The sequence below is a fragment of the Strix aluco genome, chromosome W (genome assembly GCF_031877795.1).
Source record: "Strix aluco isolate bStrAlu1 chromosome W, bStrAlu1.hap1, whole genome shotgun sequence".
NCBI classification, from domain to species: Eukaryota; Metazoa; Chordata; class Aves; order Strigiformes; family Strigidae; genus Strix; species Strix aluco.
The window spans coordinates 45544291-45568700 of record NC_133970.1 but is presented as its reverse complement, the minus strand read 5'-3'; the positions used below and the strand labels follow the sequence as shown (position 1 = coordinate 45568700).

General features: G+C 43.2%; 1 protein-coding gene across 4 annotated transcripts in view; it reads left to right on the top strand.

Moving 5' to 3' along the window:
* LOC141917636 (growth hormone receptor-like) overlaps nucleotides 1-24410 on the top strand; it is a 176086-nt gene that overhangs the window by 84330 nt on the left and 67346 nt on the right. For all 4 annotated transcript variants that reach the window (XR_012621382.1, XR_012621381.1, XM_074810986.1 and 1 more), the window contains exon 2: nucleotides 4517-4596. Coding sequence is in view for 2 of the 4 variants with exons in the window: in XM_074810986.1 (XP_074667087.1) it covers nucleotides 4527-4596 (70 nt within the window). In the remaining 2 variants the exon portion in view is untranslated. The remainder of the gene's footprint in view (nucleotides 1-4516; nucleotides 4597-24410) is intronic.

The window sequence follows — 24410 nt, the reverse complement described above, 5'->3', positions numbered from 1 at the left end:
GGAGTCCTGATAAACAGATTTGTTACAATAAATGTTTACAGATTCATTTTAACTGGAACAATTTCCTGATGGAGTTCACTGCATGCAAGTATGTAAACAAGTCTGCCAGTGCAAGAACAGTAGTACTGGAATGGGATTGTTTTTATCTGCAACAGCAAGACCTTATTGAAGTTTGACATGATTGTTGACCTCTGGGATTTCCAGACTCCTGGGTTGGTGCTCTGGCTGTCAAACTACTCTTCATTGGACAAAGCTGAGATGGCTGCTGGTCACAGCGCAGGGACAGAAGGGACAGCCATGCTGTGATGGCTGCACGTGGGGACTGATCCCAGTCCAATCACAGAGTCGTTTGGTGCGGTTATGAAAACACAAACTGTGTTCACAGATGTGCTCTGAAGGACTGACTGTTGATGACATTTGTTCTCACAGGAGAACTCCTGTGAGGGTTTGGGTTTTTCTTGTAGCTGTTGTTAGGCAGGAAGAAATAGGAAAGTCTGGAGAAGAGTGGTAGGAAAATCAGCAGAGGCTGGTGAACACAGGAAAACAGGGAAGTATCAATATGGAGGCAGCATAGGATGTCTGGGTATTGTGACAGGGAGAGAGCAGGGGGATTGTAAATAAAGTGACATTGTGCTCAGGCCTGTGAAAGAGAAAACAAAACTTTAGGGAGAAAGTGGAAGGGCTAAAGGGGAGGGGGAACTGTTTGACAGGGTAGAAATAGTGTAAGAGGAGAGGAATTAGCAAATACAGAACCATTTCTGTAAAAGATATATTTACTAATAAGAGACAGTAAAAATCCTTTAAACAAGAATACAAATAGAGCAGGGGAACAATTGAGCTAGCTAAAAACATAGCTGTGCTTGGATGAACCTCGTGCTGTGCCAGTGTAGCTCCTCTCCGAGAGTAGGAGAATTGTTGGCCTGTAATTGCTTTATGAACTTTTTCCCAGCCCTTTGCACTCCAGCAGCTGCAGCCTTTCACTGCTCCTGGGTCTTGCTTCCCAGGCTGCCTTGCTCTCACACTGGCCCCGAGTCCTTGCTAACGTGCGTCCAGCCTCACCATACAGTTTCATTCCTCCATGTTCACTTGAGAACATGGGAGTCACTTTTTGAAAGAGCTGTGTCTGTTTGGCCAGGGGAAAGCCCTGCCCAGTGCTTGGCAGGTCCCCAGAGCTCCCCCAGCTCTTCTTGCTGTGCAGCCAGTTGTACCCACAGTGTGCTTCTGTAAGGAACTGAAGGAAGTAATGCCTCAAACATTCATCGACACAGAAAACCTCAAGGACAAGCTGTGGCCTTTGGATTAGTCTAAGGAATGTCACCCAAGGAAGCAGGAGTGTATGGAAGGATGCACCCCCCACTCCCTTGCAGTTGCATTGTCAAACTCCTTAGATAAGCTTCAAAGGGGGAGACATGGACTGAGCAAAACCAAATGTTTATCAGTGGCTCCATCGTGTAGCCATTTGTGGCTCTACTGTGTATGCCAGACACCATGCATGCATTGCTAATGAACTGATAAGAGGTGAGCAGTTCTGCCCCAGAAGCCGGATGATTACTCAAGAAGCATGAAGTCAGCAAAAACCTGTGGGACCAGAGGAAAAACTAAAGGTGAGCAGATATGCTCATCAGCTGATAGGATGAGCTTAAAAGGCAACAGAAAACTTTGCTCTGTGTGCACCCACCATTGAAGCTAGATCCGTGTGCACCCACCACCCAAGATTACCGGACCTGAGACAACGCTGGACCCAGGGGTGATGATCCGGATTTCTTTGACTCCTCTCCCCTCCTCTCCCCTCCTCTCCCCTCCTCTCCCCTCCTCTCCCCTCCTCTCCCCTCCTCTCCCCTCCTCTCCCCTCCTCTCCCCTCCTCTCCCCTCCTCTCCCCTCCTCTCCCCTCCTCTCCCCTCCTCTCCCCTCCTCTCCCCTCCTCTCCCCTCCTCTCCCCTCCTCTCCCCTCCTTCTTATAGATTTATAAGAGACCACATTGCTTATTATCCTTTTCCAAGTTTTAATTGTTCTCTACTGCAAGTAAAACGTTTTAACCGGTCGTTTGGTGTCGTTTCACCTTAATTTAACTGGAGGGGATCAGAACCCTTGCGATTCTCTGGGCTTCCAGTCCGGGTTGTGACAGCTTCCTGCTGTCCTGTGCCTGCTCAAACCATGGGCGTTGTGGTGGTGCAGGTGCCATGGGGAGTGTCTCCTGGCTTGCCTTTGCAGGTCTAGGTTAGACTCTACTAGCTTAGAGCAGTTTGAATAAATTCCTCCTGTACTAAGCCTGAAACTTGAGAATTATTGAGCAGTTGTGTTAATAAGGATGGGAGAAATACCTTCTGATTTTCAAGTTTTGTACTAAACAGCATGAATGAGAAATCTGGAGCTGGTAGTAATTATGTGTTTTTCTGCAGTATGAGTCAGTCTGTTCTCTTGGGGTAAGAAAATTAAGGAAGGAATTATCTTTTAAATTCAGTGCTAACATAGTTTTACATACTCAGTGTGCTTGTGTTTTACAGTTTCTGACTAAATTCAAACTTTGCTAACTCTACTAGGAGACTGCCTATTTGTTGATTTGACAGCATTTGTTGTGTTAATCAGTAACACCCACTTAGAGATTATTAGTCTTTAGTGGGCTTGGTTGTTTGGATTTATTCTCCTGTTAGATGAAAAAAGAAAATTTCTAATTGAAAATTCTCCAGTGTAGAATCAAGGTTTGTCATACCAATTTATGGTCAAATGTAAAAGTGGAGCTATTACTCTCTCTCTGCTGCCTCACTGAGCTGGGGTGTCAGTATATCTTGGCAATTTCATGCCACAGAACAAGAAACCAGTGATTGACCGTTGTTTCAGTGTTCCGTGTTCATTTTGGTGTTGTAGATTTGCTTTGGAAGGCCTCCAGTAATCTCTGTGCTCCATTGGCATGGTTGTAAACTATCAGGTTGTAATCCATGGTATGTATGTTTTCCCCCTACTACATATGGACACCTCATGAGCTTTTGGGAGCATGGTACAATTTTGTGCGGAAGGCTGCACTGCCCACAAGTCCAGTGTAGTCAAGATTCTGCCCTTTCCTGTTGTTATCAGATGCTGGTGATAATGGCATGAGTAGTGTCCCTCAAACAGGATCATGTGATGGGATTGTAGGATATGTGTGTGTGATTCAAAGGAACTGACTCACAGACAGACTGTAAGCCAAAGCACCTTTATTTTCACTAGTGGGGAGAGCATAGGGTCTGCACCCTACAAAATGCACCTCTGCTGAGGTAAAATTTTAGTCAGCTTATATAGCAATTTTATCAAACATTCCATACATTCTGTGGTTAATCCTCGATAAACAAGTCTGGTTACAAAACTTTAGTGCTCTATTTTGTCTATTGTAACTAATTTCATGGTTTCCTAGACAACAAGGCATACATGCCTAAAGGCAGCTGTCTCTGTACATATTGTACCCCTGCAGAGGAGTAGGCTCCTACTTGCGGTTAGCCAAGTTAGAACTTCTTGTTAAGAAGACAAGAACTCACAGTATTTGCTAACTCATACTTATGCTAAGAGTGGCCTAGTTATGTCAAGCAAACCTTCAAGCCATACTCAACTCCATTCCTTAATTCATGTGGCACAGATGAATTGGGAAAAAGGAGGAGAGTGCTTTCTGGGGAGGTTGTAAAGGCTTGCTGGGTTATGCTTGGGTTGTAAAGGCTTGTATGTTTGGAGGTTATGTGGCTTCTGTGGATGTGCTCGGGTCCATCAGAAGGTGCCTTCTCAGAAATCACATGGGTAGAAGTTTCCAATGTGAGACAGCCTCCATGGCAGCCCCCTAAGAGCAGCGTGGCAGAGCAGGGGCACCAAGGCATGTGCTCAGGGTTGTGCAGGATGCTGGTGGGAAACAGACCAGAGAATGAGCCTGGGTTACTCCTTCTTGCCATCCCACAGCTACTGCTACTCTCTCTGCTCCTGGAGTGCTGCCTGCTGCTGGTGGTGGCAGTAGGTACAAAGCCGGTGCTTCTCTGCTAACAGCCATTTGACTTTCTAGTGTGGAGGCTGGCTTATTAGACTGCATCACTTCTCTCATTTTTACAGCATGTAGTCCTAGACCCGGGAAGTGTTATATCTGGCCTGCAAAGACAAACACGGCTTCAGAGGAGCATGAGCTGAAAAGGGGATAATCATCTCTTTTTGTTCCCCGAAAGAGATGCTGTTCTTCTACTTTCACATTTAACCTAGGCTACTCATTGGGATCCATTTCTCAAAGGTTGCTGTGGGGTGAGATTGACAATACTGATATTTTTTTTTTTAGCCCTATATTAAATGAACTAGAGACCCATAAGCTAGTTCTCTTATAAAGATAGTATTTACTATCTGTCCTAGACTGCAAGATGATGTATGACTTTGAGGCAATAAACTGTAAACTAAATACACTTCTGGTTTAAATCTGATCCAAAATAAAATAAAACTAACTAATAGTTTAAATGTAATATTAGTCAGTAATATCAGTTTAGAGAGAAACTCTCATGTCTTTTATTATTACAGAAATAGAGGTATGGATCTTTGGCATCTGCTGTTTACTTTGGCACTGGTCTGTGAAAATGACTCGCTTTCTGCAAGTGATGGTAAGTTTTATGATACCTTTCTGTGACTTTGTGTGTGTATATAGCCTTATATAGAGTATTTTTATATTATATGTCAGGACTATGCACATTCCTTGATTGCAGTAACCTGGGTACATCATGTGAAATGTGAAAAATACATCAGTTAATCTTGTTGTAAAGATAGTGGATGAGATTGAGACAATGTGTTGCAGAATGAAGGTGAATTTCATAGACAAACTTAGGTGTGTGATGTGTAAACAGGCTGGATCAACATTGGTGTTAGATATCTGGATTTTCTTTGCTCAGGTACTGAAGTTATGAAAGAATTGTATAGGGTTAATTTTTTATAGAAACTTTTTTTTTCCATTAACAAGTCTTTTTAGTATAATCATATGTTAAGTGTAGAGCTATTTGGAAGTATGGAGGAAGTATTTTAAGACTGTACATGTTGGGTCTGAGGGCAATATGAACAAGTTTCATAAGAAATACACTTAGAAATTCTTGAGTAGAGGTTATAAAAGGGATTTGAAAAGAACATGTAGCCTCAAACAACCAGCTGGCTGTGGGTAGCCAGTAGAAACCTTTTAGCTAGGAGAAGCTCTGAATCCACATCCTGTGGTGTTCATGATTCAGCAGATCTGCCCAGGTTTCACATCCTCTGGCTTTCCACAGTTGTTCTTCCCATCCTTATTCACCTCGATTCTTCCATCTTCTAAATTAAATTCAGGGCTGAAAAGTACTTGCTCCAGCTGTGCTTTCTCTGATGCTTTTTCTTGTTGCAACCAGCAACAATTTAAAACCATTTCTGTATCACCCAGAGGCCTGCTTTGACTCTGGCTGGTCCTTTGGGACTGGTCTTTTACTCATTTTGAACAAAAAAAAAAAAAAAATCCCATTAACTTCAGTGGCAGTTTTATGTTGTGTCAGACTGATCTATTTATGCTGGTTATGATCTGCTCCTGTGAACAAATACAAGTTTGCCTAATGTGCTCTGTCTTGTTCTAGCCTTTGGAGAGAGCAGTTGTCGTGATTTAAGACCAGAGGGCAACTGAGCACCACTCAGCCACTTACTCCTTCCCCCTCAGGAATGAGGAGGAGAAAATAAAACAAAAGGCTTGGGGATCAAGACAAGAACAGGGAGGGATGACTCACCTATTACAGTCACAGGCAAAAAAAGACTCCATTGGGGAAGAAAAAGAACATCAATTTAATTTGACCACCACCACTTAATTTTCCAATTCAACACAGTAGGACAGTGAGAAATACAACCATAACTTAAAAACACCTTCCCCCACCCCTCCCTTATTCCCAGGCTCAGCTTTGCTCCCAATTTCTCTACCTCCTCTCCCCTGAGCAGTGCAGGGGGCAGGGGATGGGGGTTGTGGTTAGTTCATCACCCATTGTTTCTGCTGCTCCTTCCTCCTCAGGGGGAGGACTTCTCACACTCCTCCCCTGCTCCAGCGTGGGGTCCCTCTCACAGGAGACAGTCCTCCAGGAACTTCTCCAACATGAGTCCTTCCCACAGGCTGCAGCTCTTCACAAACTGCTCCAGTGTGAGTCTATCCCACAGGTTGCAATCCTCCCAGCGACAGACTGCTCCAGCGTGAGTCTATCCCACAGGTTGCAATCCTCCCAGCGACAGACTGCTCCAGCGTGGGCTTCTCCCAAAGACCTGGCCTTCTTTGGGCACAGCCCCCTGCTCCAGCATGGGGTTCTCCACAGGCTGCAGGTGGGCATCTGCTCCACCAGTGACCTCCGTGGGCTGCAGGGGCACAGCCTGCCCTCTCGCTACGGGCTGCAGGGGAGTCTCTGCTCTGGTCCACCTCCCCCCCCACCCTTCACCTTTCTTCCCCTGACCTCAATCTTTGCATAGGTCTCTCCCTCACAGCTCTTCCTCTTCCCAGATTTCCCTTCTTAAATATGTTATTGCAGAGGCGTGGCCACCATCGCTAATTGTCTCAGCCTCAGCCAGAGGTGGGTCTGACTTGGAGCTGGGGAGCTTTGAGAAGCTTTTCACAGGAGCCATCTATGTAGCCCCCTCCCCTGCTACCAAAACCCCACCACAAACTCAACACAACAGTAACAGTTTTCCATAATTACTAATCTTATATGAATGTGTTACCGCTTCTCCCAGAGCTACGGAGCAGCTACAGAAGGGTGGCTCCATAAGCAGGTGCCCCTCCTAACCTCCTAGACAAAATTAATGTTAGCAGAGAAAGTCAGAGAGGGCGGTTTGAGTAATTTTGGAAAGAGAGTGGTGAAAACAGCTTCCACAACAAACTGTAAATAAACTGTTAAAATTTTCAATGAAAATTTCTCACATCTCTATTTTCCTTTAGCTCTATGCTTAGGTGTTACTGAATGTAAATTAAATACCTATAGAGTTGCAATCCATGTTTCATTAGCCTTTCTAGTGTTATTTTTAGAATATGGTACTAAACCAAACAGCTATGGCATAGTTGCCTGTAGTCATAATTGTCCTACAGTTTAAAGGTATAATCATCCTCCTTCACCCTGATACATTTTGGCATTTTCTTGGAGTTGCATACTTAAATTTTCCAGATATCTCTCCAGCGCTTCTGCAAATATGGATGCAAGTGGTATTACTTTGTTTTTAATGGAGACATTAAGCTGAAATAAGATATAATTGGAACTCAAATGATCAGTTTTCAGAGAATTCTTCCATAAAGTTAATTTTATTTATTAAAAAAGGGGTTTGGATAGGGAAAACACAGGTTTCTGTTTATTTACTTCTATGTATGTGGCTCAGTCTCTTATCCTCTGTGTTATCAGATACCAGCTCATATATAACATTCTCTTCTCCCCTGCTAGTTAAGGCATTTTCTTTAACGTTTACTAAATTTGGTTTGAGTTCCTAATGTAGCTGAATGTTGAAGGCAATGAATGAATCAAGTTTTCACTTTTGTTCCCTACTTTCATTTCCTACTTGCAGCAATACTTTCATTCTGCTACCTACATATCCCATAGGAAATGAGTGTGCCTATTTAAGAAGTGTGTAAGGAAGTGTGGTGCAGTGAAGTGTTTATTTTCATATTAAAATTGGGCTGAAACAATGTGGGGCCTTTATTTAATGTATTTTGAATCCTTCTCTGTCTTCTGATTTGGTTACAAGAAAACAGATTTTCTGATAGGCATTTGCAGAATAAAGCTATATAGACATTTTTTTTTCCCCTTTGTGTACCAATCTCTTTAGTTAGACCTATGAACTGAAATAAAATTTGAAAATCCCTCCTTGGTTCTGCTGAAATGTGAAAAGTCAGTATTTCACAGTGAAATATGATACATGTACCAGCTTCTATTCATTGCCTCTTACAGAATGGTCAGTAGAACAAAACCAAATGTGTCCTGACTTGATCCTTCCCCCTCAGTGTCTGTATTTTACAGTACATTTATTCAATGGACAAAAATAATTCCTGCTCAGATGCAGTCTACTGGACAAAATGATTTCTCTCTTGAGGTTTAAGAGCATATGAGGATTTTTTGATCCTTGGCAGATGAGGTGTGGTCCACATGTTCTAAGATCAGTAAAAATCTGTGTTATAAATAAAACTTAACCACAGCATCACCTCTATATTGGTGACTTTTTCTATACAGATGAAATAGTAACTTCCATGAGCTTACCTTCAGAATAAAAAAATGAAGAGCACTTTAATTATGTTTCTGTCCTTAAATCCAAGACACAATACTAAATATGTATGTCCTGATTTGCTGCATTATTACAGAATTGTGTGTGTGTGAAGGGAACAGATCTTTGTTGTTCCAAAACTAAATTTCTGACCACTAAACTGCTTCTAATGCTGTAACACATTTGTTCTGAGTAGGGGAAATGCTCAACTGAGAAAGTCAGACAAAGAAGTATAAGTTGAACAGGAATATTTGAGATAACAGCATGAGAGAGAACATCTATTCTTGCATAACTTAGGTCAGAGTATTAGATGAGGTCTGTTTATTAGCTGGTTTTTTGTTTTTCCCCATGTGAATGTGCTTGTATCTGCAAAAGTTCTCGTGAGCATCCAGCCCCTCTCCCAAGTCATTACTAGGTGATAAATCCTGACAATCTTAGAGTTCTGCCCAGTACAGTCCTGCTGAGACCTTCCTATAGACTTAATTAGATGTGCTCCATACCTGTACCATAACTGATACATTGCCTGAAGGACTGGATCTGTGGTGTCACAGGTCCCTAACAAATCCACTTCAGTAATTGTATTTTTTTTTATGGCAGCATGTTAAAAAAATTACATGTAGTTGATAATCTTACACCAAAGCACATTACTGAGGCAGTGTAATATTGACTTGTACATGGAAGGATCCATGGAAGAACTGCATGCTTTTATATCTTGAAAGTAAAGCTTATGTTCAGCCTTACAAGCCTGTGCTTTGAACTGGCTCTGTGCAGTGGGGCTGGATCCACCCTTGGCACACAGTGAAATCCCATACGTGTTTCCTCCTGGTAGGAGAGGGTGAGGCCAGCAGTTGGCCAAACAACTGCACAGCATTTGAGACCATGTATTGGACATTTAGTTACCCATTTGCTGTCTCCAGGCTGGTGCCAAGTTCTGCTGGAGTCTTTCCATTGATTTAGCTAGTTTTTATGCTCTCCTTCTGTTAAGAGCTTGGCTTGCTGGCTCCTTAAACAGAGGCTGTGGCTGGAGTGAAGTGACAGGGTGTTCTGCTGATTGAGGATGTCAATTAAACTCAGACACCAGAGTGAAAAGAGTAGGCCGATTTTAATGTTAATAATCAAAGGATATAACTAAGTACTACAGAAAATAAGCAGTAAGAAAAATACAGAATAGTACAATTAATTATTACTACATACAGTTAAGCAAGGTAATGCACCTAATCATTACTACATGATGGGGAGAATAGTAATTAAGAAAGATCCATCACCACTTGCATACGTTACCATCATCCAGACCCGCAGGCGCTGGGCAGCCCCGGTTACAGCGAGGATTTGGAGAGCCTGTCCCGGCAAGTGGGAAATCCTACGCGGTGCGTCCACCCGTAGGTGAGGCTTCCAAAGTCGCTGTGAGCGGGTCCAGACTTATATACCGAAAATCAGTAAGCCAGAATAGCTGGCACCTTTGTTTTGAGCGGAAACATCTGGTTTCATCCTCCTGTTGGATTCCACCCAAAGCCTGGCCAGGGCTCGGGGGGGAACCAAGGGAGTTTCTAACAAGGCCAAACACTTGGGTTCTCAGCCTTGAACAAGGCTAAACAAGGGCAGTTGGATACATTCTCACAGCATTGCATCCTCACTACTGATTACATTTTGTCTAAGCTACATCTTTCACTAGTGAGCATACATATTTCATTAATGATCAGATACTAATAATTAAAGCTAATGGTAACACAGATTTTACTAATTAGCAGATACTAATAATGGATAACATTTGGTTGTGAGGTTCATCTAGAGGTCAACTTTGTTTCAGGGCCTATTATTCAGGCCCTAGCACTACACAGGGATGCCCACTGTCTCTGAGGTTGCGATGTTAAATGTTACTATGTATGCCTGCTACATCAGGTCTTTAAGTCAGAGCAGAGCAGGTTTGGGACTAGCAGCCTCTTACCAGCTGGACACTGACCCACACACTGTCCATGTCCTGAGGTGCCTTATGATAGAAAGGGCAGAACAGAGGCAGTGGTAGAAAGAAAGTGTAAAGGCCACAATAACGGGAAGGCAATTTCTAATAGGTGTGTAATTACCATAGGTAAATGGATCTTTTGCCCTAGTGGTTTGAAAACATAAGACCCATTTTCACAGATAATGAAGACATTTTTGTTAAGTCAATAGAACTTAGGCGCCTAAGAATTTAGGTTGCTTTGAAGATAGAGAATTGTGTGATTTTTGAAATTTTAGTTTAATTTAGTTAATTAGGTACATGAAGAAGAGACAGTACTGCTTCATGAGGAGATCATCTACTTCTGTGCAATAATAATCATGGTTCAAGAAAAAAATAAGAGCTTGTTTTCATGTATACATACACAATTTGTGTTTGAGATATTTACATTAATGTAACTACAGTGTTCCAAATACATATCCAGCATACACCTAGCTATTTTGGTTTACTGTACCTGCTGTCATCAGTAGTTGAGGGGAATTGTTTCAGACACAGGTTGCAAAATGTTTAGGAAGCAAAATAAGTTTTGTCTGCTTGTTCCTTCTCTACAGCTGATGAATGTAGGTCACATAAGGACATAGAGGAACAAACTGGCAATTAGTCCCAGTTAATAAAACAATACATAAGCTCAAGCAGTTCCAAAACTAATTTCTTCCCAGTGAAAAGAAGTGGGAAATGTCTTTTATCATTTTTAATACTAGATCAAAGTTTGTTCCAGAATACTACAGCTATGCTAATTCATCCTCTGAAGTAGGTTTAGAGATGCATTCATATTTAATGATAGCACAATAAAAATATTGAATGAACTATTTTTGTACAATAATTTTAGGAGCTACAAGCTGGAATTTATTGTTCTTTTTATCTAATCTGATTTTAGAAATGTATTTAATTTTTTGCATCACAATTTTTTTAAATTATTGTATGAAGCTGTTATGCTCAAATGCTGTTTTCCTCATTTTTATATAAGAAGTGGGATTAATTATTTTCCCTTCTGAGACATATCAAATCTAATTTTTACTTCCATCAAAATGTCCTTTTGTTATGCTGTTGTTTCCTCACTTATTGTACTTGGACACATTGCATGCATTCCACATCCAGATTAAACCATCTAAGTTTAGGTATGCATTGCATGCCAAAGCTCCCAATTATAGAGCTAGGGATTCTATCCATAACCCGTGTATAGGGCTTTATTATCATTAAAGATACCCCTGGGCACCTGAGACACCTGCATAGGACTCACAGAGATGACACAGGACCTGCAGGACATCTTCATCCTTCTAGAATGGCCAGAATCTTAAAGAGCTTTATAAAAAGCTTAAGGTTAGGCATCTCAAATGTCCCTGAACATCTGTTTTCAGGCAACTAAATTAACTCCATCAGCTGTTTTTTGTTCCAGGGACTGTATTGACTAGCTCTCCATTGACTTCATGGGAACTTGGACACCTAAGGATGAGACTCATCCATATATGAATCATATAGAGATCCTCTAGGTACCCAAAAAAATCTGCATGAGACTTGTAGATAGGGTATATGACCTATAGTAGATCAATGCCTTTTGAAGCGGAGGCTGGAAGGCAGGCAGAATGCCCTAGGCAGTCTGAGATAGCTACAGATGTTTAGGCAACTGGATTTTGTCCTACCTTGCATAGAGAGCTAAATATAGGTGTCTTCAGTTTGAACTGTGTCTCACCCTTATAGCTGCCTTGTTTGGGTATGCATCCGTGCTTTCTACTGGGTAGTGTTATAGCTGCTTAGCCACACACTGTAGATTTTATAGATTGAAGTCAGCACAGTGAGAAGCCGTTTCTCATACATGAAGGGTATTTAGTTTTAATTACTTTTTTTTGATGATCAGGAAGACTAGATGTGTTTGCATATATAACAATCCTAATCTTGTTCAGAAATGACAAAAGAATGACAAAGAGCAGAATCCTTCCTTAGCTTAAGCTGCAAACTCTCTCTTGGTAAATAATAGTACCATAATATAGTTGGTAGTCATTTGTTCATTGTGGTCATTTTCTCTTCTTAATTCTTCTAACTGGTGTGTCTTTGCTAAGGCCTTTCTCTGTGTTACCTACTTTCTCAATTATATGCAGCTATAGAAGTATGGAACAGAAGCCAAAGCAGAGTTGGCAGTAAAACCTGAAAAGTTCAAAATCACGATCAGCTTAGTGCATCCTGTTTTACATGGAGAGGGGCAGAACTGTCAAAAATGCAGATTTAAAACTTTTACCTGTAGACAAAGCCTTTAGAATAGTTGCCTTATTTCCAGAAGTTTAAGTATCTCTGAGCAAGAAAAATGTTCCATTATGCAGTAGAAATTGCTATACAGCCATTCCAGGAGCCAGAATCAGAAAACTTGGTACAGGGAAGCCTAAGTTATACCACTCTGATTTGGCTAAGCCATTTCGGCTGGAGGGAAGATTCAGTTTGTCAGAGACCAAAGTAGTATTTTCATCATCACTTTTCATTACGATTAGGCATGGTTTTGATGGCTAGTAGAAAAATTTGAGGGAAGGCCTTGAGTCTGTGCACTTTTGAGTTACTTGTACTGCTCTTGCTTCCTAGCCAGTAGTATATATTTCAGATAAGCCATTTATCTGGGCTGATGTGATGGTATCTATGCTCTCACATTGAGAAGAAAGGATTTCACCTTGTCTTTCTTCTGTGTTGGGAGCATATATGATATTTTAACAGGAAGGGATTTGGGATTTCTAAGAGTGGAAGACATGCTGGAAATGAGTTGTAGACAGGCCTATATTTTGTAAGAAAATGCAGAAAATAAAACCATAGTGCTGAAATTTTCAGGTATAGTAGTTTTAAATTATGCCCCTAAAAATCCGTGTTTAGGCTTGTAACTGAGTAGATCCAATGGTTCAAATGCTTACCTGGATTGCAAGAGACTTGTCAGTAAATTTATATAATGACAATTATTTGTCATTAAAAATATTTTACAAAATAGTTAACTTCATGCCAAGGGGCATAGAACTGCCATAAAATAAGCTTCCAGTACATCATCTAGAGCCATGCGTAATTTCTGTTCAGTCCTGTGTTTCATTCCCATTAAGATGGTCAAGGAGATTTACCTGGGAGTTTCAAAGAAAGTAATAGTAAACTGTTAAATATTGAGTAACTGGAAATTTATCACTTATCAGCCTTGGCACCAAAGAAGTAGGATGGAGCAAATCTGACACCAATTTTGAAAAAGAACTCGAGGAAATTGCACACCAGAAAGTTTGTCTCCTGGTTAAGGCAAGTTGCAAGAAAATTGAAAAAAGCCTAGTTTGGTAAATGCATGGATAAATATGATGTATTTGGGACACTGTATAAGTCATGTTTCTTTCAAAAGGCACTTAGTGTCTGTCACCTGTAGCTACTGACTCAAATATTTCAATAAGCATACAGAAAATAGTTGTTCAGTCCCTACAGTGTGGATCTTCAGAGAGCCTCTGATATAACACAAAGGTTTTTTTAAAAATGCCAGGGGATAAAATGGAAGGATTTCCATGGATTAAAAATTAATCAGAAGAGGAAACAAAGGAATAAATGATCAGCTCCCACAGCAGAAACTTCCAAGGATATTTCTCTTCTACAGACCGTACAAGCAGAAATTAAACTGAGAAGATCTCTTCTGCTTGGAAGGCTCCATAGCAGGAGGGGACAGAAACCAGTCCAGTCCTGCAAAGGAGCTAAAGAGAAGGATGTGAGCAGGCAGGAGCCCTCTGGGGGCTGCTGGAGCCCCACATGCACACGAGCAAACACTCGGCACTGCACTGCTGGAGTGATGAAGTGCGGTCTGGCTGGGGAAACGCAAAAGATCTACCCAGACTGAGAAGTGTGTCTTTTGTGGGCTATCCCTAAATGTTGTGGTTTGAACTCGGCTGGCAGCCAACCAACCACGCAGCTGCTCGCTCACCTCTCCCCCTGGTGAATAGGGGAAGGAGACTGAAGGGATACAAGGGAGACTCGTGGGTTGAAGCATTTCACAGAATCAGAGAATCATTCAGGTTGGAAAAGACCCTTGGGATCATCAAGTCCAACCATCATTTGCCACAATCCATGAGTCAGTATGAAGATAGAGCACTGGCCACATTTGTCGCTCAGCAGTATTCAAGGCCAGCTGGATGGCTTTCACCTTTCATTTTCCTATGATGCAACAGGACCTGTCAGCAAACCAACCTGTCAATCTGTCTCTCTGATTTGGTATCAGATTATCGTCCCTCTGAGTTAGATACAAACTCGGGGTAGTATTTATCTAAGTGTGTATGTGTGAGTGGGTGGGACTGTGGTCAAGCCATTGTTTCTTGAGTAACGACACAGCACATTCCTTGGTGCGAGGTGTGTGCTGGTTTTGTGGGAAAAGAGGAAGAATGAGAGATAAGGTCTGCAGAGTTCTGCAAAACAGTCCTTGAGAGAAGGGGAAGAGCAGGAGATAAATCTGTATAGTAATGTCAAATGAGCCTTCACCTTGCTTCGCATTCCTCCTTGGTGCCATGGCAACAAAAATCACAGAATCATCTAGGTTGGAAAAGACGTTGAAGATCATCTAGTCCAATCATTAACCTAACACTGATCATTCTCGAATACACCATATCCCTAAGCGCTATCTCAACCTGACTCTTGAACACCTCCAGGGATGGGGACTCCACCACCTCCCTGGGCAGCCCATTCCAACACCCAACGACCCCTTCTGGAAAGAAATACTTCCTAATATCCAGTCTAAACCTTCCCTGGCGCAGCTTGAGGCCATTCCCTCTTGTCCTATCGCTTGTTACTTCGTTAAAGAGACTCATCCCCCCTCTCTGCACCCTCCTTTCAGGGAGTTGTAGAGGGCGATGAGGTCTCCCCTCAGCCTTCTCTTCTCCAGACTAAACAACCCCAGTTCCCTCAGCCGTTCCTCGTACGACATGTGCTCCAGACCCTTCACCAGCTTTGTTGCCCTTCTCTGGACACGTTCGAGTCATTCAATGTCTTTTTTGTAGTGAGGGGCCCAAAACTGAACCCAGTCATCGAGGGGCGGCCTCACCAGTGCCGAGTACAGGGGCAAGATCCCTTCCCTGTCCCTGCTGGCCACACTATTTCTGATGCAAGCCAGGATGCCATTGGCCTTCTTGGCCACATGGGCACACTGCTGCCTCATGTTCAGCCGGCTGTCAATCAACCCCCCCAGGTCCCTCTCTGACTGGCAGCTCTCCAGCCACTCCTCCCCAAGCCTGTAGCGCTGCTGGGGGTTGTTGTGGCCCAAGTGCAGCACCCGGCATTTGGCCTTATTGAAACTCCTCCAGTTGGCCTCAGCCCATCGCTCCAGCCTGGCCAGGTCTCTCTGCAGAGCCTCCCTACCCTCGAGCAGATCAACACTCCCACCCAACTTGGTGTCGTCTGCAAACTGACTGAGGGTGCACTCGATCCCCTCGTCTAGATCATCAATAAAGATGTTAAACAGGAGTGGCCCCAAAACCCAGCCCTGGGGGACACCACTCGTGACCGGCCTCCAACCGGATTTAACTCCATTCACCACCACTCTTTGGGCCCGGCCATCCGGCCAGTTTTTTACCCAGCGAAGCGTGTGCCCATCCGAGCCTCGAGCAGCCAGTTTTGCCAGGAGAATGCTGTGGGAAACGGTGTCAAAGGCCTTACTGAAGTCGAGGTAAACAACATCCACAGCCTTTCCTTCATCCAATAAGCAGGTCCCCCTGTTGTAGAAGGAGATCAGGTTTGTCAAGCAGGACCTGCCTTTCATAAACCCATGCTGACTGGGCCTGAGCATCTGGTTGTCCTGCATGTGCTGTGTGATGGTACTCAGGATGAGCTGCTCCATCAGCTTCCCGGGCACCGATGTCAAGCTGACAGGCCTGTAATTTCCCAGATCATCCTTCCGACCCTTCTTATAGATGGGCGTCACATTGGCCAATTTCCAATCAGTCGGGACCTCCCCGGTCAGCCAGGACTGCTGGGAAATGCTGGAAAGCGGCTTGGCGAGCACCCCAGCCAGCTCCTTCAGCACCCTCGGGTGTATCCCATCGGGTCCCATAGACTTGTGTGTGTCTATGTGATGCAGTAGGTCACTGACTGTCTCCTCCTGGATTGTGGGGGGGTCATTCTCCCAGTCTCTGTCCTCTGGCTGAGGAGGCTGGATTTCCTCAATACAACTAGTCTTGTTATTAAAGACTGAGGCAAAGAAGACATTAAGCACCTCAGCCTTTTCCTCATCACTCGTTGCCATGTTTCCTCCTGCGTCTAGCAGGGGATGGAGGCTCTCCCTGGTCTTTCTTTTGCTGTATAATTACTTACAGAAACATTTCTTGTTGTCCTTGACTGCTGAAGCCATAGTAATTTCTAGCTGGGCTTTAGACCTCCTGATTTCCGCCCTGCATAGCCTCACAGCCTCTTTGTAATAATTGTGAGTGGCTAGCCCCTTCTTCCAGAGGCTATAAACTCTCCTTTTCTCCCTGAGTTGCAGTCAAAGCCCCCTGTTCAGCCAGGGTGGTCTTCTCTGTCGCTGGCTTCACTTACAGCACCTGGGGACAGGCTGCTCCTGAGCCATTAAGACTTCCTTCTTAAAGAGTGCCCAGACTTCCTGGACCCCTATTCCCTTCAGGACCGTCTCCCAAGGGATTCTGTCAAGCAGTTGCCTAAACAAGACAAAGTCAGCCCTTTTGAAGTCCAGGATGTCAGTTCTGCTGCCCCCTCTCCTGGCCTCTCTAAGAATAGAGAACTCTATTATTTCATGATCGCTGTGCCCTAGTCATCCTCCGACCGCCACATCATCCACCAGTCCTTCTCTGTTCACAAAGAGGAGATCCAGCAGGGCACCTTCTCTGGTTGGTTCACTCACTAGCTGCGTCAGGAAGTTATCTCCCACACATTCCAGGAATCTCCGGGACTGGTCCCGCTCTGCTGTGCTGTATTTCCAGCAGATGTCTGGGAAGTTGAAGTCTCCCACAAGAACAAGGGCAAGCGGTCGTGAGATTTCTCCTAAGTGCCTATAGAATATTTCATCCACCTCTCTGTCCTGGGTGGGTGGCCTATAGTAGACTCCTACTACAACATCTGCCCTGTTGCCTTCCCCCTGATTCTAACGCAAAGACACTCTACCCTGTCTTCACTACACTTGTACTCAAAGCAATCATAACAGTCCCTAACATACAGCGCCACCCCACCACCTCTCCTTCCTTGTCTGTCCCTCCTAAAGAGCTTGTAGCCCTCAACAGGTGCACTCCAGTCATGGGAGACATCCCACCATGTTTCTGTGATAGCCACGACATCATAATTTTCCTGTTTCATCATGGCTTCGAGCTCCTCCTGTTTGTTACCCATGCTGTGTGCATTGGTATACATGCACTTCAGATGGGCTGATGTCCCCAGCACCTTTTTGCATTTAGAGGTCCTGGATCTCCATCCTGTCCTGTATTTGTTCTGGGCACCATGTGTTAAGGAAATGTGTGTTTTGCAGATTTTTCAGTTTTGCTTTTCCCACACTTCCAACACGATTTTATTCCTAAAAACTGATTCTCCTGTGCAGGTCCTTTGACCTTACCCCTCTTTATGGCAAAACCAGCTCTCAGAAGGATTTGGAATATTTTCTCCCTTTTCTCAAAAACGTCTTCTGTATTACCCCATATGATGATGTGATCAATGTATTGCAGGTGTTCTGGGGCTTCATCATGTTCCAGTGCAGTCTGGATCAGTCCATGGCAAATGGTGGGGCTGTGTTTCCACCCCTGGGACAGTCAATTCCAGGTGTGTTGGACGCCCCTCCAGTTGACAGCAAACTGTGGCCTGCACTCTACTGCCAAAGGGATTGAGAAGAACGCGTTAAAAATATCAGTTGTGGTGTACCACTTGGCTGCCTTTGACTCTAGGTCGTATTGAAGCTCTAGCATGTCTTACATGGCAGCACTCAACGGTTGTGTGACTTCATTCAGGCCACGATAGTCTACTGTCAATCTCCACTCTCCATTAGAGTTTCACACTGGCTATATGGGGCTTTTAAAGGGTGAGTAAGTCTTGCTGATGACTCCTTGGCTCTCTAGTTGACGAATGAGTTCATGGATAGGGATTACAGAGTCTTGATTGGTGTGATATTGCCATCGGTGCACTGCTGTAGTATCAGTTGGCACCCGTTGTTCTTCAGCCCTCAGCAATCCCACAAGAGAAGGGTCCTCTGAGAGACCAGGCAAAGCAGACAGCTGTTTGATTTCCTCTGTCTCCAGGGCAGCTATACCAAAAGCCCACCGATACCCTTTTGGGTCCTTAAAATACCCTCTCTTCAGGTAATCTATATTAAGAATGCATGGAGATTCTGGGCCAGTCACAGTGGAGTGCTTTTGCCACTCAATCCCAGTTAGGCTCACCTTGGCCTCCAACAGAGTCAGCTGTTGAGACCTTCCTGTCACTCCTGAAATACAAACGGGTTCTGCCCCTTTAAAATTTGATGGCATTAGGGTGCATTGCGCACCAGTGTCCACTAGAGCCTTATACTGCTGGGGGTCAGATGTGCCAGGCCATCGAATCCACACAGTCCAATAAACTCGATTGTCCCTGTCCTCTGCCTGGCTGGAGACAGTGTCACCAAACAGGACAAAAGAACTTATCAACACCAATGTGATGTAGATAAGCAGACACTCCTTTATTAATGGTCCAGTGTGTAGGGGAGTCGTCTCACCAACAGCGCACACCTAACCCGTGTAGCATGCTGATTATATTGGATACAGCAATACATCATAAACAAATTCTCATACATAAACGTGATAATTCCTGTAACTCATTTTCTTATTCCCACCCCTTTCCGGTCATGCGCACTTGAGTCCTGAAATGAGTCGGGGGGCTGCTTTTGCGACCACCACAGACTACTGACTCAAAAGAAAGACCCTCCAATATCCTTGACTCAAGGACTTTGGCTCACATTACAATTTTAACATGCTTCAAGGCCCTTTCACAATGTATCTTTTAGAACACCTGGTCTACAGGGCAATAAATCATCCTCACTGAACAGTCTAATAATAGTACCTGGTCATGAATCTTATTCTTTTAATAGAAATCTGGTTAATGATTATTACTAGCCTATGTGGCCTTAGCCTGGGTCTTTATAAAGGACTTTGTAGCAGCATGACTAGTTGTATGGTTACTCTAAATCATTCCTTATTTAAATCCAAATCACCAAAAATCATTAAAATCAGCTTAAATTAATAACAAAACAGTAGCAACAGGGCCCCTCTAATGTTGGTCCTAGTATCCGCTATTGACGAATGGATTAGTGTGGTATGCACGGGTATCAGTCTCATCTTGGTCACTCACTTCTCATGAATACAAATCAGAAGTTCTTGTCATAGGATCGGGAACAAAGTCAACCTTTCTGCTCTCTTTGGGCAACTGATTACTGGAAACTGCAGCAGCATTTCTCCTGAAAGAACCCTGATTTGTAGTTGTTCTTCCTTCCAACTCACGTACCTGCTCTTCTAGGAGGTAGGTAGGATTTCCATCCCATTTTCTCATGTCTTCTCCATGGTTGCACAGGCGATACCACAGGTTCCCCCATGGTGTATACCAGTTCTCTCGAGTAGGGAAACGCTTGGTCCTCATAGCTGAGATCCTAGTCCATGCAGGTGGAGAGTAAGACATATCCTCTTTGAATTGCTGGAATTCTCGGGATAGTTTTTCCACAGCCACTATGAGGGAGGAAGAGACACTTTCTTCATATTGTCATAGTCGGCAAGCCAATTCATCCACTGTTGGTCCCTCTTCATCTCTCCAGTCTATTACTGCTGATGCATTGGCATGCAACGATGGCACACTCTGTAAAAACTTCCACCGTATGGGCTGGGTGCATTGGACTTCATCTGGATCTGTGGGTAGCTGTGCATTATCTGGGTTATAATAAACCACCTCCCGGATGGCTAATTCCCTCAAGTACTGGATACCTCTCTCCATAGTGGTCCACTTACTTGGATGACATATGACATGTTCCTTGAAGAGATACCTCTCCCTCACACTTGACAGGAGTCACCTCCGGAGACTGAGGGTTCGTGTCATTTTTCCAATGGCTTTGTCAATGCCCCCTTCCCTACACAGGGATCCCAGCTGCCTCGCCTCCCTGTCCTCTAGTTCCATGCCACTGGCCTCGCTATCCCAGCACCGCAGCAGCCAGGTAACGAGTTGCTCACCTGGATGGCGGCTGAAATCCTTTCACATGTCTCACAACTCACTCAAGGATAAGGATCAGGTGACTACCATTGGTTCCGTCTCCTCCTCCTGTTCTCATGATGGCCCTGGTTCATCGTCATCCCTTACAATGCGAGGAGATTTTTTTGTATATGTCTTCTTCTGTCTGGGAGCAACTGACACCATCACGGGTTGGTTCTCTGGTTCAGCTGCAGTGCCTGTCATTGGGGTCGGATTAGTTGCAATACCTGTTGCCAGAGTCGGAGTGGCTGCAGTTTCTGTTGTGGACTTTGGAGTGGCTGCAAGGTCTGTCATTTTGTTATCAGATCCACAAACCTTCTCTTCCCCTTGAGGGTGCTGAACAGTGTTTAATAGCACTTGGTAGGGGATGGGCCAGGCCCCAGCATGTTGCAGTGAGCTGTGCCTCCCTGGAATTACCCGGGTGACAACATACTTTTCCCAAATATTTCACTAGTTCTTCGGGATTCTGCACCTGTTCAGGAGTGAAGTTCCAATACACCAGAGGTGCCCACTATCCTAGGTACTTGCCCATGCTACTCCACACCCCCAGCCACTCATAATTCTCCAACCTTGGGGTAGATTTCCAGGTGATACTCTTAAATAGTTGCTTAACCCTGAACAAAGCCTGAACCACATGCAGGAACACACTGGCTCCCAGCAGTAAGATGACCATGTTAGTGTCAGCATTCCAAGGATATTCGAAATTCCCAAAATTCTCAAACACAATTGTAAGTAGCCTCAGGACTGACGACTTCATTGTGCCATGAGCCTGTGTTACATAGTACAGCAAAACCAAAATCTTAATCCAACTGTCACGGGTGGTAAGCAGCAGCATGGAGACTATATACAGCAAATGAAGTGATGAAATTTTAAGGAGCTAAGTGATCGACATTATGATCCGATCTGTTGTTATCTCAACCCTTCGAGCCCCACGTTGGGTGCCAAAAAGGACTGTCATGGTTTGAACTTGGCTGGCAGCCAAGCACCATGCAGCCAGTTGCTCACCCTTTCTCCCCCCCTGCCAGGTGAATGGTCCAGGAGACTGAAGGAACGCAAGGAAAAAACTCCTGGGTTGAGATAAAAAACCAGTTTAGTGATTGTAATGTAACAAAACAATGACGGAAAGTCCAAACAGGTAATGCACAATGCAGTTGCTCACCACCCACCGACCGATACCCAGCCCGCTCCCATCCAGCAATCCCCACAGAACAAGCATCCAATGTCCCAGACTGGGAGCGAGAGAGAACCGGCCTCCTTTATATACTGAGCATAATGTCACATGATATGGAATAATCCATTTGGCCAATCCGGGCCTGGCACGCCAGCTGTGCCTCGTCCCAGCTCAAGAAAAGTTTACTCTATCCTGGCCTAAACCAGGACAGTTACCTAGAACATATTCAGGGAAACATACTGAAAGGAAATATGTTTATTCTGTATTTGTTCTGGGATTTTGTTTGTTTATTGTTCCCCTAGCAATGTGTAGTCTTGGCATTAGGGCTAGCACATAAAATTTAGAAGCAAATTTGAAAACTCACTTGGATCAAGAGTTTACATTTGAAACCCTATCTGCCAGAACCCCCTTTTTTTTACTTTGTAAAGAGAAAATAATCAGAACAATTACATGCCTGGCTGGCAAACACCATATGTGTCATGTTTCTTTTAAAAGGCACTTAATGTTTGCCATCCATGTCTACTGTAAAACAGGAAATCTGTGTTAACATTTAATAAATATTAAATCTTAAACAAAAACATGTACAAAGTAAAATAATGTCATTATACCCTTTGAATTTGTCTTCTGTCTCTTCATCATGGAAGCACAAAACAAAGAATAATGTAATAATTTGACTTTGAACAGGAAATTGCAAGTGTTAGGGAAGCAGATGTAGGTAATAGCTATAAATGTTAACATGGTCTGTTTATTATTTGCTGTTAATGACCAAATAGTTAATACTCATTATAATTATTTCAATGAAAATGCTGATGTCAACTATGGTTACTGTTGTATAGGATTTAATTCAAACCATCTGTTTTAATTCACTTGTGTATATCCCGGGTTGATCTTTGCTTGCAGTGCAGTGTTTTTCTGGAAGTTGAAAGTAATTATTAAAGAAATGGAATTACTCGTGGTTCATGGTTTGGCAAGGAAAAGAAATGCCTTTTTAAGTTCTTAGTGTCTGTTTTAGAGGGCTTCTACACCAGAAATGGTTGAGGGTGGTATGTAACGCAGAAGTGTTTTCTGTCATAGTCTGTGTGTTGATATTTGGGGTTCATCCGAGTGAGGTGTTTGGAAGTATAAGTGTGATTATTCTATACCACTTAATTAAGACAATTTATTTCATAGGGCAAAGAAAATATGAGTGATTTATTAAAAAGGTATAAAACACCAGTGAACAATGTGGGAAAATGGTAGTGTGTGTGTATATATAGACAGCATAATTTATTTTCTAGTGAACTGTTTCATTCTCCAGTGTATTCTTCAGTGGATTTGTAGTGGATGTTTGGTCTTGCTAGCTAGTTTAGTTTAGCTTTGAATGTAACTGCCTTGTCTGTTTTAGTCAGAAATTGCCCTGTTATCCAAGGATAACTGGATCCAGAGCTCAGCTCTTCATGCTGTGAAGATCTATCAAGCCACTTAACAGGAAAAACACTTGCATCTAGGGCAGCTCCACAAGTAATGAAATGGATGTGAGATCAATAACTTATCTTTCCTTTCTGACTCCGCAGCATTTGCACAATAGGAAGCTGTAGAAGTTAATCAGAAAAACCCAAGGTATCTCCTGTTACTCTTGTCACATGCCTTTCAATGTACCTAGGGCCATTCAGAATTAAAGTTCCAGCTAGATTATGCCATGCTTTGCAGAGGTAGAAGGCAAGACTGCTCTTGAAAGGATGCACTGGGAGCTCTTTGGAGTATCCAGCTGTCACAGCTGAGACTGTTTAACCTCCCATTTCTGGCCAAACCAGTTAAGTAGTTACATCCTTGTCTACAAAAGTACTTGCAATAATATTGCAGAACCCTCCTGAATGAGACTTCATGTTAAGAGACGTAGCAAAGACAAAACCAGTGGAATTTAATGTGGTTGCCCAAAATATCCAACTGCTATTGTCTACTTTTCCAAGGCCATGAACACCGCTCATTGTTTGAAGTAGATTTTTCTCTGGGTTGCCCTTTCTTTCCTCCTTTTTTTTTTTTTTTCCTCAGGAAACATTTAGTTTTTACTGGGAGTAACATGCTTTACAGAATCTGGTACATTTGCATGTGGTACAATCTTGTGAACATTTTGTTGAGATGAGTGACAGCTTCCAGTTGGTGTTCTGCAGGAGGTGAGGGCTTCTTTCCAGAAGTGCTGACCATCTCAAAATAATTATATCCTCCTTGCAGAGCTTCCAGTCTGACATGTTATCTTATCCTCCCAATACAGCAGTCTTGATACTCTGCTTCACCAGTTTTCTAATAGACTTAAATACAGGAAAAACTGTGCAAGGATTACATCTATCAGGGTTAGTGTTCAGTCTGTCTTGTCCAACTTTATAATGGAATGCTTGATTGTAAATTATTGTTAAATGCTGTTTTTCAGTTATGAGATCTTGTTACTGCTGGAATTCAACATGGGGTTTTTTTCCCATTTGTTAAGCCAAAAGTGCAATTTTTCTTAAGAGAATGAGGCTCTGTTTTCTTCTTGTTTAGAGAAGTGTCAACAGTTAATGTCTTGCTATTTAATTTCATTATATCCCCTTGAAATCCTTTAAGAAACATGAGTTATGACCATGACAATACTTTGCACTTCCATGGGTTTTCATCTTGGCAACTTGCAAAGATGCGTGAAATATAATTAAGATCTCCAGTAATCCCAAGATACGTGTATATACGCACTGGCTTTCTAGAAACAGCGTTATTTTTCCCAAAGTCATAGCTATCCCTAAAAAAAATAGAATGTTAGGCTTAGCATGTGGCTCTTAACCCCCTTTAAGAACAGAAATGGGGACCAATAAAAAAAATAAATGGCTTAC